This window comes from Oreochromis aureus, linkage group 6 (assembly GCF_013358895.1).
Source record: "Oreochromis aureus strain Israel breed Guangdong linkage group 6, ZZ_aureus, whole genome shotgun sequence".
NCBI classification, from domain to species: Eukaryota; Metazoa; Chordata; class Actinopteri; order Cichliformes; family Cichlidae; genus Oreochromis; species Oreochromis aureus.
The window spans coordinates 41581328-41593445 of NC_052947.1; the positions used below are offsets into that span (position 1 = coordinate 41581328).

The following is a 12118-nucleotide window of genomic DNA, read 5'->3' on the forward strand; positions in this document are numbered from 1 at the left end:
GCACAGCTGAAACGAGGCTGTGATTTTGTTATGAGGTGTCAGATTCTCTGCTTCCCAGAACCGACAGGATCGAACTCTTTAAAGGCGCCACAGGAATATTTGCATGCAGGTGTCAGACAGGTAACGGACTCGTTAGCATGTAGAAAAATGCCTCTGTGCTGTTTCAGGTCAGCAGGGGGCTTTAGCGTCTCGTGTGATGGGGGCGGGTCCTGCTGCTCCATGGATGTGTTTGCACATGTGAGTGCAGCGTGGCTTCACAGGGTGAACGACCAATACCGTCCCTCGCCTCGGGGAGGTTAGAGCAGGGCGCCACAGCCTGTAATTACAGCGTCACTCGGCAGTGGGCGGTGACGTCACCCTGCTGATATTTAAGGTGCTGCTGGAGACACTCGTAGAGGAGGAGGAGGGGCGGAGTAATGGCTGTTTTTAGAAGGAGGCAGCAGGGAGAGGCTCGCCACGCCCGGCTGTCATTAAGAACAACACATGATGCAATGGAAAGATCCTGCTCACACGCTCCTGCTGATGGACGTGTGTGTGTGTGTGTGTGTGTGTGTGTGTGTGTGTGTGTGTGTGTGTGTGTGTGTGTGTGTGTGTGTGTGTGTGTGTGTGTGTGTGTGTGTGTGTGTCTGTGTGTGTGTGTGTGTGTCTGTGTCTGCTGTAAGTGCAGTACTTGTGTATATATACGAGGCTTCCTCTGGCAGTCTGAGGTATGGAGTGAATGCTGAACTCCTTCCACTCCTTCCTTCGGCATGTCCCGATCACACCGCATACGTCCAAGCATGAAAACCCCCTCAGAGGATTCAGAGTCGGCGTGTCAGCCAATAAAAATATAATCATGACTGAATGATTCCAGTTTGAGATGCGTGCAGCAGTGATGTCACTGATTCGACCCCTGAACGCAGACAGGGGTCTGTCGTTCAGCGCTCACAGGTAACATCACTGTCCAACATGGCTTCACAGCACCGTCATTGACTTTTTAAAAATCTAAACAAGAGAAACGATCATTTATTCCTGTTTCCATTCAGTAATAAAATAATAAGCCATCCTCCCGCACACAGCAGCCACGCTGACAACCATTTCGTCCTGTTACGCTTTCATGTTGGTGGATGCTGATGCATGAGTTGAGGAAACGTGAAACTTTTGTATAAACGGTGCAAATATCTGTGTTTGTGTTACAAAGTCTTCACCCTGAAGGATTATGTGAGTGTCTGTGTGGATGGAAGCTGCTGATTGGCTCAGACCAGCTCCAGGATGCGTCTGTCAGAGTCCAGGATGTGGACGGTGTGTTCAGTAAACACTGTGGTGTGTTTGCAGCCTGGGAGTACAGAGGGCTTCATGGCTCTGCTCGCTGTCATGACTCTTTGTATTTGAACCTTTGTTGTTCTTCTCTGTGCGGCTGTGTTGTGTTCAGGGGCCGAGCACAGCGTGCACATCACCACTAATGCCTTTAATTAGACACCTGGGGGGGTTTCAGAGGCGCTCATAGCTCTGGCTTGTTTTCCTCGTCTTTACATTTCATAACTTCACTGTATTGTTGCACTGATCTGAGAGCCTGAGCTCGGCCTGATGAAGCACAGCTGTCCTAAAGTTTAAAGTTTAAGCTGTTATTGGCCTGGAGTGTCTCTGCGGAGCGAGCGGCTCATAAAACCTGTTATCAGCAGTAAAACCTGCACACGAACGAGTGCGCGCTTACATAACCCCATCAGATTTTTGTGTCGGAGCATAAACTCCTCCGGGCTCTCCGGAGCCTTTCTGCCTGGGATATTGATTAGATGGGAGGCCTGCTGAGAGGTGCTGGTGAAAGGGGGAGTCATGGGTGGAGGAGGGGGAGGAGGAGGAATGCAGCAGCTGCAGCTGAAGCCCTGAAGCTGTGTGATTTGTGTTTCTTATCTGAAGCATGAATGCCGGCACTATCTTATCTGCCTGCACACTTGAAAGGTGACTGCTGAATATAAACAGAGCACTTAACGCCAAACTACACTCCCCCCCCCCCCCCACCCCCCCGATGGTGGGCCGCGGGTGGAGGCGGCGCTGTTTGAGCTGCACTGGAAAACCCTATTTGTTCTACATGTGTGTGAAAGCACACAGAGCGCCATCCATGGTTACTGATGGTAAACAAAACTAGACTCCAAACTAAAGCCAGGGTGGGGTTAGTCAGCGTCTAACTCGCTGCTGTTTGAATGATTTTTATTGTATTTTTTAAATTATATTTTATATTAAAATATTAGTTTTTAAAATCCTCGCTCAGTCACGTGGAGCGATGGGCTTTTATTGTGACGGCAGGAGGAACCGTCTGCGTTTAGACTGTTTCACGTTTGTGGGGTCTAATCTGAAGGACACAGACTGTATATAAATGGGCGTCACATGGGCGTCTGTATGAAACCAGATGAGACTGAGGCTACAAACTTCAGTCACAGACTTAAAGCACAGAGGAGTCGCCCCCTGCTGGCAGTGCAGGTTTAAAGCATTTTCACGTTGCCATCTTTTTATACAGTCTGTGCGCTGAGAGTATGCTTCATGTTGGCTGCTGTAAAAACCAGAAGAGGAAGAAAAAGCAGATCAAAGCTGGTTTCTTGTTTTTATAGCCACTAAAACTCGACCAATTAAAGTCTTTTTTTAGAGCTTTGTGGCTTTTAAAATATGTCCCAGCTCTGCGGGAAACTCCCAGATAAATGTAACGTAAAGTTTATACGGAGGAAAAATGGAAAGCTGAAGATGAAGACAAAGAGAGGCGTGATTTAAACGCTGATGCTCCGGTCCGGTGAGTTAACGACTGATAGAGCAGGAGAGAAAGGCAGATAAGATTAAAGATATGAAAAGAGGAGGGCGGTGCAGAAATAACTCGCATTCCTCCATCAGACGGGAGGAGGAGAAACAGATGGAGGGGGGAGGAGGTCTGTGGTGAACAGGTAGAGTGTGGGAGGAGCAGAGGGGGAGGGCAGAGAGTTTCCTCTGTAGTAGTTTGTGACAGAGCGAGAGGAAGGACGCCGGACGGAGAGCAGCGTGGGAGCTTTGTATGAGGGCGTCTGTGGTTACGGAGAGATGGGGGCGGCGGAGAGCAGAGCCCACGGCGAGCCCAGCACAGCCCACACCAAGCCGGGCAGGATCCCCTCTCATCGCCGCAAGAAGAAACGCAAGGTGTGTGTTTGTTTCCACAGCTGAGCTCATCGCTGCGCTGTGTCAGAGCCGAGGTGGGAAACCGAGCGGGTCGCCTCATTTTCCACATTCTTTGTCCCGCTCGAGTCGTCTGCTGCTTTCAGCCGGATCGTTTAGAGAAACGTGACAGACGTCTGAGTTTTGTTGCTGTTCTTCGCCTCCTTTTGTTGCCTCTGTTTCTTCACGTCTCTGACCCGCATGTGGCAGATGGTCTTTATGGCTGCGTGTGTTTACAGGCAGCAGCACAGCTGCACAGGTCCTGCACTGCTGCTGCTCTAACCCTCACACTGCTCCATCATTCAGACTCAGCATGCTCATTAAAGTGTGTGTGAGTCCACGTGTTTACAAGAGTGTGTGTGTGTGTGTGTGACATTTGCTTAACCCGATGCTGCTCCTGTGCAGCAGGGATGTCAGACTTCAGGCTGTCTTTAACTTTTATTTTCCCTTCTTTGGTTTCTTGTCTCCTTGGAGACGAGACGAAAATGATTAGTGAGTGTGGAAAGAAAACTATGGTGGAAGCAGGAAGAGCTGAGGCAGCTGACAGGAAAACAAAAGAGGATTCCTGAGCCACTCCTTTCATTCACATGTTTATTAATAGACAGAAATGTTCGTCGAGTTAAATCAGAGTTGCATCCAAAACACGAACCATAAAAACGACTCCGACCGCGCCTCACGCTGCTGTGAAGGTGTTTGCTAAGCGGTTTCCTCACGAGGTGATGCTGGAGGCGCTCTGTGTTTTGGCGATAAGGCAGCCCGCGGGCATCCTTCACGTGTGTGACAACGATCTGGATCGCCTCAGCACACGCTCACATAACTTTGTGCTCTCACAGTTAACGACATCCAGCCCATCGAAGCCCAGCTGTTCACTTTGGTGAAGGTGTTTTTAAGCAGGGGTGCACAAGTTCAGCCCGTCGCTGTATTAGCACAGCTGTGTTCCCTGTCTGACTGTTACGCTCAGCTTTCATTAGATTTAAACAGTTAAAAGCGCTTCTGTACGGTTATGAACTCAAAGCTTCGCTGTGCCACAGGAGCTCATGTCAATCTTCTTCTCTCTGCAGCGTGAGGAGACCCTGAAGCAGAAGAAGGAGCTGTCGCAGGAGCTGGCCAACCTCCGGGACGAGCTGGGTAAGAACGTCCGGCCTCCTCCCACCGCCTGTTCGTTTGCGTCTTTCTCTCTCTGTCCCAGCCATTTGCATACAACACACACTCGTACGAAGCTTATCAAGGACGGGACAACTGCCATTCAAAGCGGCGCTGTAACGTCGGTGCAGCTGCTGCTCGTTCTTAGGAAGAAAAGAGACGCTTCCACGCAGGCTGTAACCTGTCAGCACGTCCGTCAGGTGCTCGGTGCACCTGTGTTCTCAGGAGGCGTTCTCCATGGATACTAGGGCTGCCACGATTAGTCGACTAGTCACGATTACGTCGACTATCAAAATCGTCGACGACTGATTTAATAGTCGACGCATCGTTTGAAGCTTTGTAAGATCACAAAAGACGCAGGAATAAGTAGTAGGATTTAAGAGTGTAATAACGGACTGAAACAGAAGATGGCAGCACTGCATGTACAAGGATGCCAGCTGCCGTTACACTCCGAAGAAGAAGCAGCAGCAGTGTCCCAGAATTCATAGCGCGGCCCTGCTCAGTTTTCAACAATGGCGGCAGCTAGTTAGTTTTAATATTACTCTTATTAATCTTTCTGGGTCACAAAATAAACGTTTAACATATTTTCAGGCGAGAATGTAGCTGTGTAAACCTCAAATATTTGCTCAGTTTATCAAGACACCGCATATTTTCAAAAGCGCTCCGACGTTTTCGGAGACGTCTGTTACCCACTAGCTCGATAGCTAGCCGGGGGCAAGGCTCACTAGAGCCCGTGAGAACACCGGACTCCCGGCAAATCGTTTTCAAACCCACCGCTGTCTTTCGCTACTCAGGTTAAACATATATAAGTCAGTTAGATAACTTAAAAATGTAATTGTTTGGCCTTTTTTTTTTGAGTATTTTATTTGTTCCTGAGTAAATCGGTTTGGCTGAGATTAAAGTTATAGTTTATACACGACTGAATAAACGTCAAGCAGACAACTGATTATCAGAAGTGTGAGATGTTCGAGAATATACTCCGGTGTCCCGTTATATTTTAGATAGCAAGGAGTTTATTAAACTTTACCGAAACAATCTGTAAATCTCATTAAATTTAATAAACTATCATCATGTCTTTATTTTTAGGTAGCACATACCCTAAACACTTAAAACTGTAAGCTAATGTTATATAAGAGCAGATGCTGCTGGTGCAATAAGCTGTACGTTTTACGTCCAATGGCTGCATGATCCGATTAGTCGACTAATCGCAAAAATAATCGGTGACTAGTCGACTATCAAAATAATCGTTTGTGGCAGCCCTAATGGATACACCAGGTCTCAGAGACGAGCGGCGGGGAGCTCGTAGGAGTCAGACTGGAACACGAGTGTAAATAATACAAAGAAGTTTCAGACCTGCAGGAGTTTAATGGATTAAATGGCCTCGTCACTGAACTGTGTGTTTGTTTATATATCTTTGTGGGGACCGACAGCAATTATAGGGACAAAACCAGGTCCTCACGAGTTTGAAGGAATTATTGAGACTCAACATGTGGTTTTAGTGTCAGGATTACAGTTATGGTTATGGTTAGGGAAAGCATTATGTCATTTAGATGTCCCCACAGAGATATGAAAACACGGTGTGTGTGTGTGTGTGTGTGTGCCTGGCAGGCGGCCATTTAACTATCACTGTTCAAAACACAGACTGTAAATGAAAGATGGATGTAGAATGGTTCCTGTACTGCACGATGTGACGTGTTAGTTTGTGTTATTGGACGCCACCGTCATGGCGGTTGATTATTATTGCAGCCTGACGCGACCACATTTGCATTAGAAGGTGTATTACACTAATACTGTTTAGTATTTATTAAATATAGATTTGTAAAGTTTGATGCCACAAATGTCTGTAAGGAGCTCGCGACTCGTGGAGTATCTGCTGTTGAGCTCCCGGCCGCCTCGTTCCTCTTAAAGTAACGGGCATCTGTGATTCGGCAGTGAGGACACGCCTCCATGCGGTTCCCGTTTAAGAGTCACACAAACATTCAGCTCACTGGAAATAACATCACAGTGTGTCCTAAATACTGATACTGCTGCTGTGCCTGAGAGTGGATCATGTCAGGAACACCCGGATAGCTTAGTATATCACTCACTCACTCACACACACACACACACACACACACACACACACACACACACACACACACACACACACACACACACACACACACACACATATACACACACACACACACACACACGTCGGGTATCTTGTGGGGACATCTAATTGACATAATGTTTTCCCTAACTGACCATAACTGTAAACCTGACACTAAAACCATATTTAGAGTCTCAAAAATGCCTTAAAACTTGTGGGGAGCAGGATTTTGGTCCCTACAAGTATAGTAACCTTCCCATTTTTGGTCCCCACAAAGCTATGAAGACGTGTTCATGTAGTGTGTTCACACAGCAACATGAAGGACATTAAAATAGGCACAACTGTAATTGAAGAATACATATCATAACTATTTCAGTTCACACACATGCTCAGAGTACACTTGGCTTCCATGTTTATATATACACACACTCAGATGGACATACCAGAGCGCCCCACACACACACACACACACACACACACACACACACACACCCCTTTACTTTCTCTCCACTTTCCCTCGATCCCGTCGAGCTGCTGCACTGAATCTGCTCTTTTCTCTTGACCTTTGGCTCGTCTCTGAGCTGAGGAATGCCAGTAATGTATAGACCCCTGCTGTCAAAACACACACACACACACACACACACACACACACACACCGAGCAGGAACAACATGTCTCTGTGTCTCTGAGGAGCGTTTGCCGGGTCCTCGCATGCTCACGATGACGTGTCAGAAGAACAAGAAGACTCCGGACAAACAGGACAGTCTCTTCCTGTCAGATTTAAAAGAACGGTTCACACGGTCGTCTCCGTTTCACAGATAATTGCGATGCTGTGTCGTCTGCATAGCAGTGAGAATGTGCACAGTGTCTCTCCCAGAGCAGAGCCCAGAGGAGCTCCATGACCAACCTTTGTGTGTGAGGAAGACTTTTTTAGTTATTAAATCTGTCAGAGTCGGAGCGGCTCAGGTTTGTGAAACAAACACTGCTGGGCACGTTTCCTTGTTTCCTCGTTTGGAATCCTTTTTCCTGGTTCCTTCAGTTTATCTCGTAACTTTGTTTTTCACGCGTCCTCGTACGAGGAGACCAAAGTGAGATGATGTCACGTTTCTGCTGCCACCTGCTGACTCTCACACTCTGGGTTTGTGTGCTTGATGAAGGCGTGTGCGTGTGTCCGGCCCGTGTGTGCGCTGCCGTCAGCTGTCGCGGGCTTTGTTTCCTTCACCGTAGCGACAGACGCTCCATTCAGAGGGAACGCCAACTGCTCCAGCTGCAGCCAGCTGTTCACACTCGCTGTTGTCATCGCGGAGGCTGCTCAGCGGCCGTCTGTCCTCACGGCGTGAGCGTGCAGAGAGCTCTCACTTTTATTAAAATGTTTCAGGTTGGCGTGGAATCAAACTGGTGTGTGTGGTGGCGAGCGGAGGCTGGAAGCGTGCGTGAGCCTGCGAGGGTTTAGATGAGTCACCAGGAGCGATTCCCGCTGCATACTTGCGCGCTGACATGCAGATGTTTGGCGTTACGGTCTCTAGGAATAATTAAAGTGGAATGTGGCCGAAGGCTGACGCACGGGAACGCGTCCTTCGTTACCCGCTGAAAAATCGCCGCCCCAGGCGTGTCGGCGCTGACACGACGTGACGTGATGGATCCTCCGGCGTGATTCATGGGTAAAATAGAGCAGGGTCCACATCTGGCTCCCGTCACATCTGCACACAAACAGCTGGTTCCAAACCTTTTCATTGCTTCCTTTTCAGCAGAACCTGGATCAGTTTCATCTCTCGTTAAGAAAACGTTTTTAGTTTCTTTCAGATTTTTCTGCAGAAAACCAAAATCTGTACTTTGACTCATTAAATCAAAGTTGTTTCCTGCTGCTCTGCTTTCTCCTGCACAGTCGTGTCATCGCAGTGCTGCGAGCGTCTGCAGAAGGAGAAGCAGGAGGCGCGCATTGGCTTCGAGGAGGCGCTGAAGAGGCTGCGGGAGCAGCACCGGGAGGAGCTGGCACAGCTGGAGGAAAGGTAGGACCGGCGCTCTCCTCACGTTCAGGAGCCTTCTCCTCCTGCAGGGTTCGCACTGACCCTGTTTCACACTCCTCTCTGCGACAGGCTGACCAGTTTTTACCAAACCGAGTGGGACAAAGTCCACCAGACGTACCAGGAGGAGGCGGACAAATGTCGCGTCCTGATGGAGAAACAGGTCGGAGCACAAACGCACGAGCAGACGCTTTTATTATGAAAGGATCACGGCCTCGAACGTGACGGAGACGACGCTCGTCACGTATGCGGTGTGACCTTTAATAGGTCACCGATTCACTGCTGCAGCTGGACCGAAACACAACACACCCTCCTCGTGCTGCGCTCTGATTGGCTCACAGCAGCGCCATGTGACTCCCTGAGCTCTGAACCTGAGCTCGCTCGCTGATTGGATTCGGCGACACCGTAAAATGTTTTAGATTCATAATAAACGTGCAGCAGTGCTCACGTCTCCGTCCTGCTGCAGCAGACGCACAGATTAAAGAATCACTCAGACCTGATGGAGGAGGAGACGAGGAGGGGAAGGAGCAGCATAAAGGAGGCAGAGAGGGGTGGCGATGGTGTGAGGAGAAAGTGTAGGAAATAAAGCAAATGAGGAAAAGGAAGGAAGGAGTGCAAAAGACAAGAAGCAGGAGGAGATGTGGGAGGTGCGAGGGATTGAAATGAAAAAGCAAACATGTAAACAAACAAAAACACACATTTGTAAACAGCGTTAAATCTCTGAAACTCTGATTTCTTTCTTAGTTCTGGACGTTTTAATAATTTTTATTTTCACTGCATAATCTGATAAATGTTGGAGTTTTGATCAGCGCCGTTTCCTTCCTGCAGGTGGAGGAGCTGAGGAGCCGACAGGAAGTGGAGAGGAAGAAACAGGAAGTGAGTCACAGCCAGAAGATGGAGTCTTTGAAACAGCATTACGAGGCCTCATTAGAAGGTGTGTGCAGGATACACACACACACACACACACACACACACACACACACACACACACACACACACACACCCTGTATGTCAGACTGATATTTTTCTCTCGGCTCAGAGATGAAGACGATCCATCGTTCCGACCTGGAGACTCTGGAAAAAGCCCTGAAGGACACTGAAACTTCTCTCTCTGTAAGAATCACTTTACTGCTCCATCGTAATATTTCCATCACGCAACTCTGTGAACATCAGATAAGATAAACCTTTATCAGTCCCACACGTGGGAAATTAGTTTGGTTACAGCAGCAAAAAATAAGAAAAACAATAGAATAAAATAGAATACCACATATAACAGAATAGAGTACGATATTGCATCAGTAACATTAGTGATATTGCTCATAAACATGAGAATGAGGTGATGTGTCTGCTTGCAGCGCTGCATTCGAGCCGTGCTGAAGCCTGCACACATTTTTCCCTCCAGGTGGTTTCAGGTGTTTGTGTGGAGGAGAGCCGAGGATTTATCGCAGATTCCTCTCTGTAACTCGTCTCTGTGCTCAGACGCTGTTCAGGAGGCGAACACAAACCTGAGCTCGGCGTGAACGCACGCGTCTGCAGACGTGTTCCTGATGAATCTGTAGTTTAGCGCCTCTGTTTCCCCCTCAGGAAAAACTCACCGAGCTCACGGCGGAGAAAGAAGACCTGAGCGAGAAGCTGCGAGCCGAGGAGGAGAGGAGGAAGAGGATACTCACCGACAAGAATCTGGTAACGATGGTTCAACCGTCCTCCTTTAATCTCCCTCTGAACTCCTCCTAGCAGCACTTGTGTAGCCCGCTGCTGACCATGACTGCCCCCTGCTGGTGTGGAAGAGCAGTGACTCTAACTTACGCTGAAGCGACAGAAAATGTGTGCTTGTTGTGCTGCTGTAATGCTGCTTAAAGCACCGAGGGTTCCTGCGCTCACCTGCCGTGTCTGTGGTGTTTGTGCAGAAGGACTCCCACACTGTGTACCTGGAGAAGGAGCTGGAGAGTCTGAAGGTGGTGCTGGAGATCAAGAACAACCAGCTGCATCAGAAGGAGAAGAAGCTGATGGAGATGGACAAACTGGTGGGTGCAGATCTGTTTCTGTCACACGTCAGCAGATCTAAGAATTCCTTATCTAGCAGCATGTCCCGGCAGCCTCCCGGGAATCTCTGGTGGTTTGTGTGACTCTGAAGCTTCGTTGGAAACAGTTGTGTTGTGTTTGTCTGGTGCTGCTTTTAAACAAGTCCGGCCATTTTCATCTACCTGAGCCGAGCCTGATGATTGGATGAAAACGTTCTCTGTGTGTGTGTCACAGGTGGAGACGAACGTGAAGCTGGAGGAGTGCCTGAAGAAGGTGCAGCAGGAGAACGAGGACTACAAGGCCAGGATGGACAAACACGCCGCGCTGTCCAAGTATGTACTCCTGCGGGGGGGAGGGGGGTGGTTTGGTTTCCTCCCTCCTCTCTTGGTTTCCTCCCTCCTTTCCCCTCTCGTTTCCTTCCTCTCCTGGTTTCCCTCCTCTCCTTGTTTCCTCCCTCCTCTCCTGGCTGTCAGATTAATGTTGGATGTAAACGGCCCGTCGCAGTGACCGCTGGCGCCTCTCGCTGCGTCAGTGATGATGAGGGTCTTGATGCATTCTCAATCATCCAGGAAAGTAAATCTCCAAAAGTTGAATCTGTTCATCTGGACGTAGCGTTTTGTGGGAGAAACGTTTCGTCACTCATCCAAGTGACTTCTTCAGTCTCAGCTGACTGCAGGTTTCCCCAAACCTTATAAACAGTACATTTGCATAATGACTGAAACCAGCCCACTGAAGGAACAATGGGCTGTGAGGTCAGTTCCTTAATCATAATTATGCAAATTCCCATGACCATTGATCAACAATCACTGACCAAAACCCACTGATCAAAGAACACTGATCAATGGCCATGAGTCCCATTCACAGAGAGTTGGGGAATGGCTGCAATCACAGCATTGTAAGATGGCGAAAGATGTACCCTTAGGCCCATCTTTCACAGCCCATTGTTCCTTCAGTGGGCTGGTTTCAGTCATTATGCAAATGTACTGTTTATAAGGTTTGGGGAAACCTGCAGTCAGCTGAGACTGAAGAAGTCACTTGGATGAGTGACGAAACGTTTCTCCCACAAAACGCTACGTCCAGATGAACAGATTCAACTTTTGGAGACAGTGATGATGAGGTTTATCTGCTGCTGTTCTTGACTCATAATGTGAAGAACGAGACGTTCTGGGAGAGATGAACATGTTTCTGCTCCATTAATACAAAATAAAGCAGATTTCAGGCGACGAGGAGCCTGAGAAGATGATGAGTTAAAAAAGAAGGAATCAGAGCTAGAAGCCTTTTCCTTTGAGCAGAGGGTAAAATGATCGTCCTTCTTGGAAAAACTCGAGTAGACTTAAAACTTTAGAACAAATACAGACGCGAGAGAGTTGAGAACTTTATTTTATGATTGTTGTTATTGTGGCACGTATGAATAAGAAAATGACACTTAAAAATCAACCTTGTGTATTTGCAGTGAGTAAAAACATCAGACGTGTGGCTTTCATATTGAGTGTTTAGTGTAAAATCCTTCCACAACGGCACGAACGACGCCGCGTTTAAACGTCCCGCCTGTGCCTGTCGTTATGGTGATCCCAGATAACACCAATCAGCCTCTCAGCGCGCGCGTGGAAGCTGTAAGCGAGCGACCTGCGAGCGACCCGGCTCCCCTTTAAATAAATCATTCCCTCTGAGCGTGACATCCCTGC

General features: G+C 48.3%; 1 protein-coding gene across 2 annotated transcripts in view; it reads left to right on the forward strand.

Annotated features, from left to right (window-relative positions):
- The window catches only part of LOC116324730 (microtubule-associated tumor suppressor 1 homolog), a 56439-nt gene that overhangs the window by 43368 nt on the left and 953 nt on the right, over positions 1-12118 (forward strand). For both annotated transcript variants that reach the window (XM_031745442.2, XM_031745443.2), the window contains exons 10-17: positions 4215-4281; positions 8273-8396; positions 8484-8574; positions 9240-9345; positions 9451-9524; positions 9996-10094; positions 10319-10435; positions 10668-10765. In XM_031745442.2, coding sequence (XP_031601302.1) covers positions 4215-4281; positions 8273-8396; positions 8484-8574; positions 9240-9345; positions 9451-9524; positions 9996-10094; positions 10319-10435; positions 10668-10765 — 776 coding nt within the window. The remainder of the gene's footprint in view (positions 1-4214; positions 4282-8272; positions 8397-8483; positions 8575-9239; positions 9346-9450; positions 9525-9995; positions 10095-10318; positions 10436-10667; positions 10766-12118) is intronic.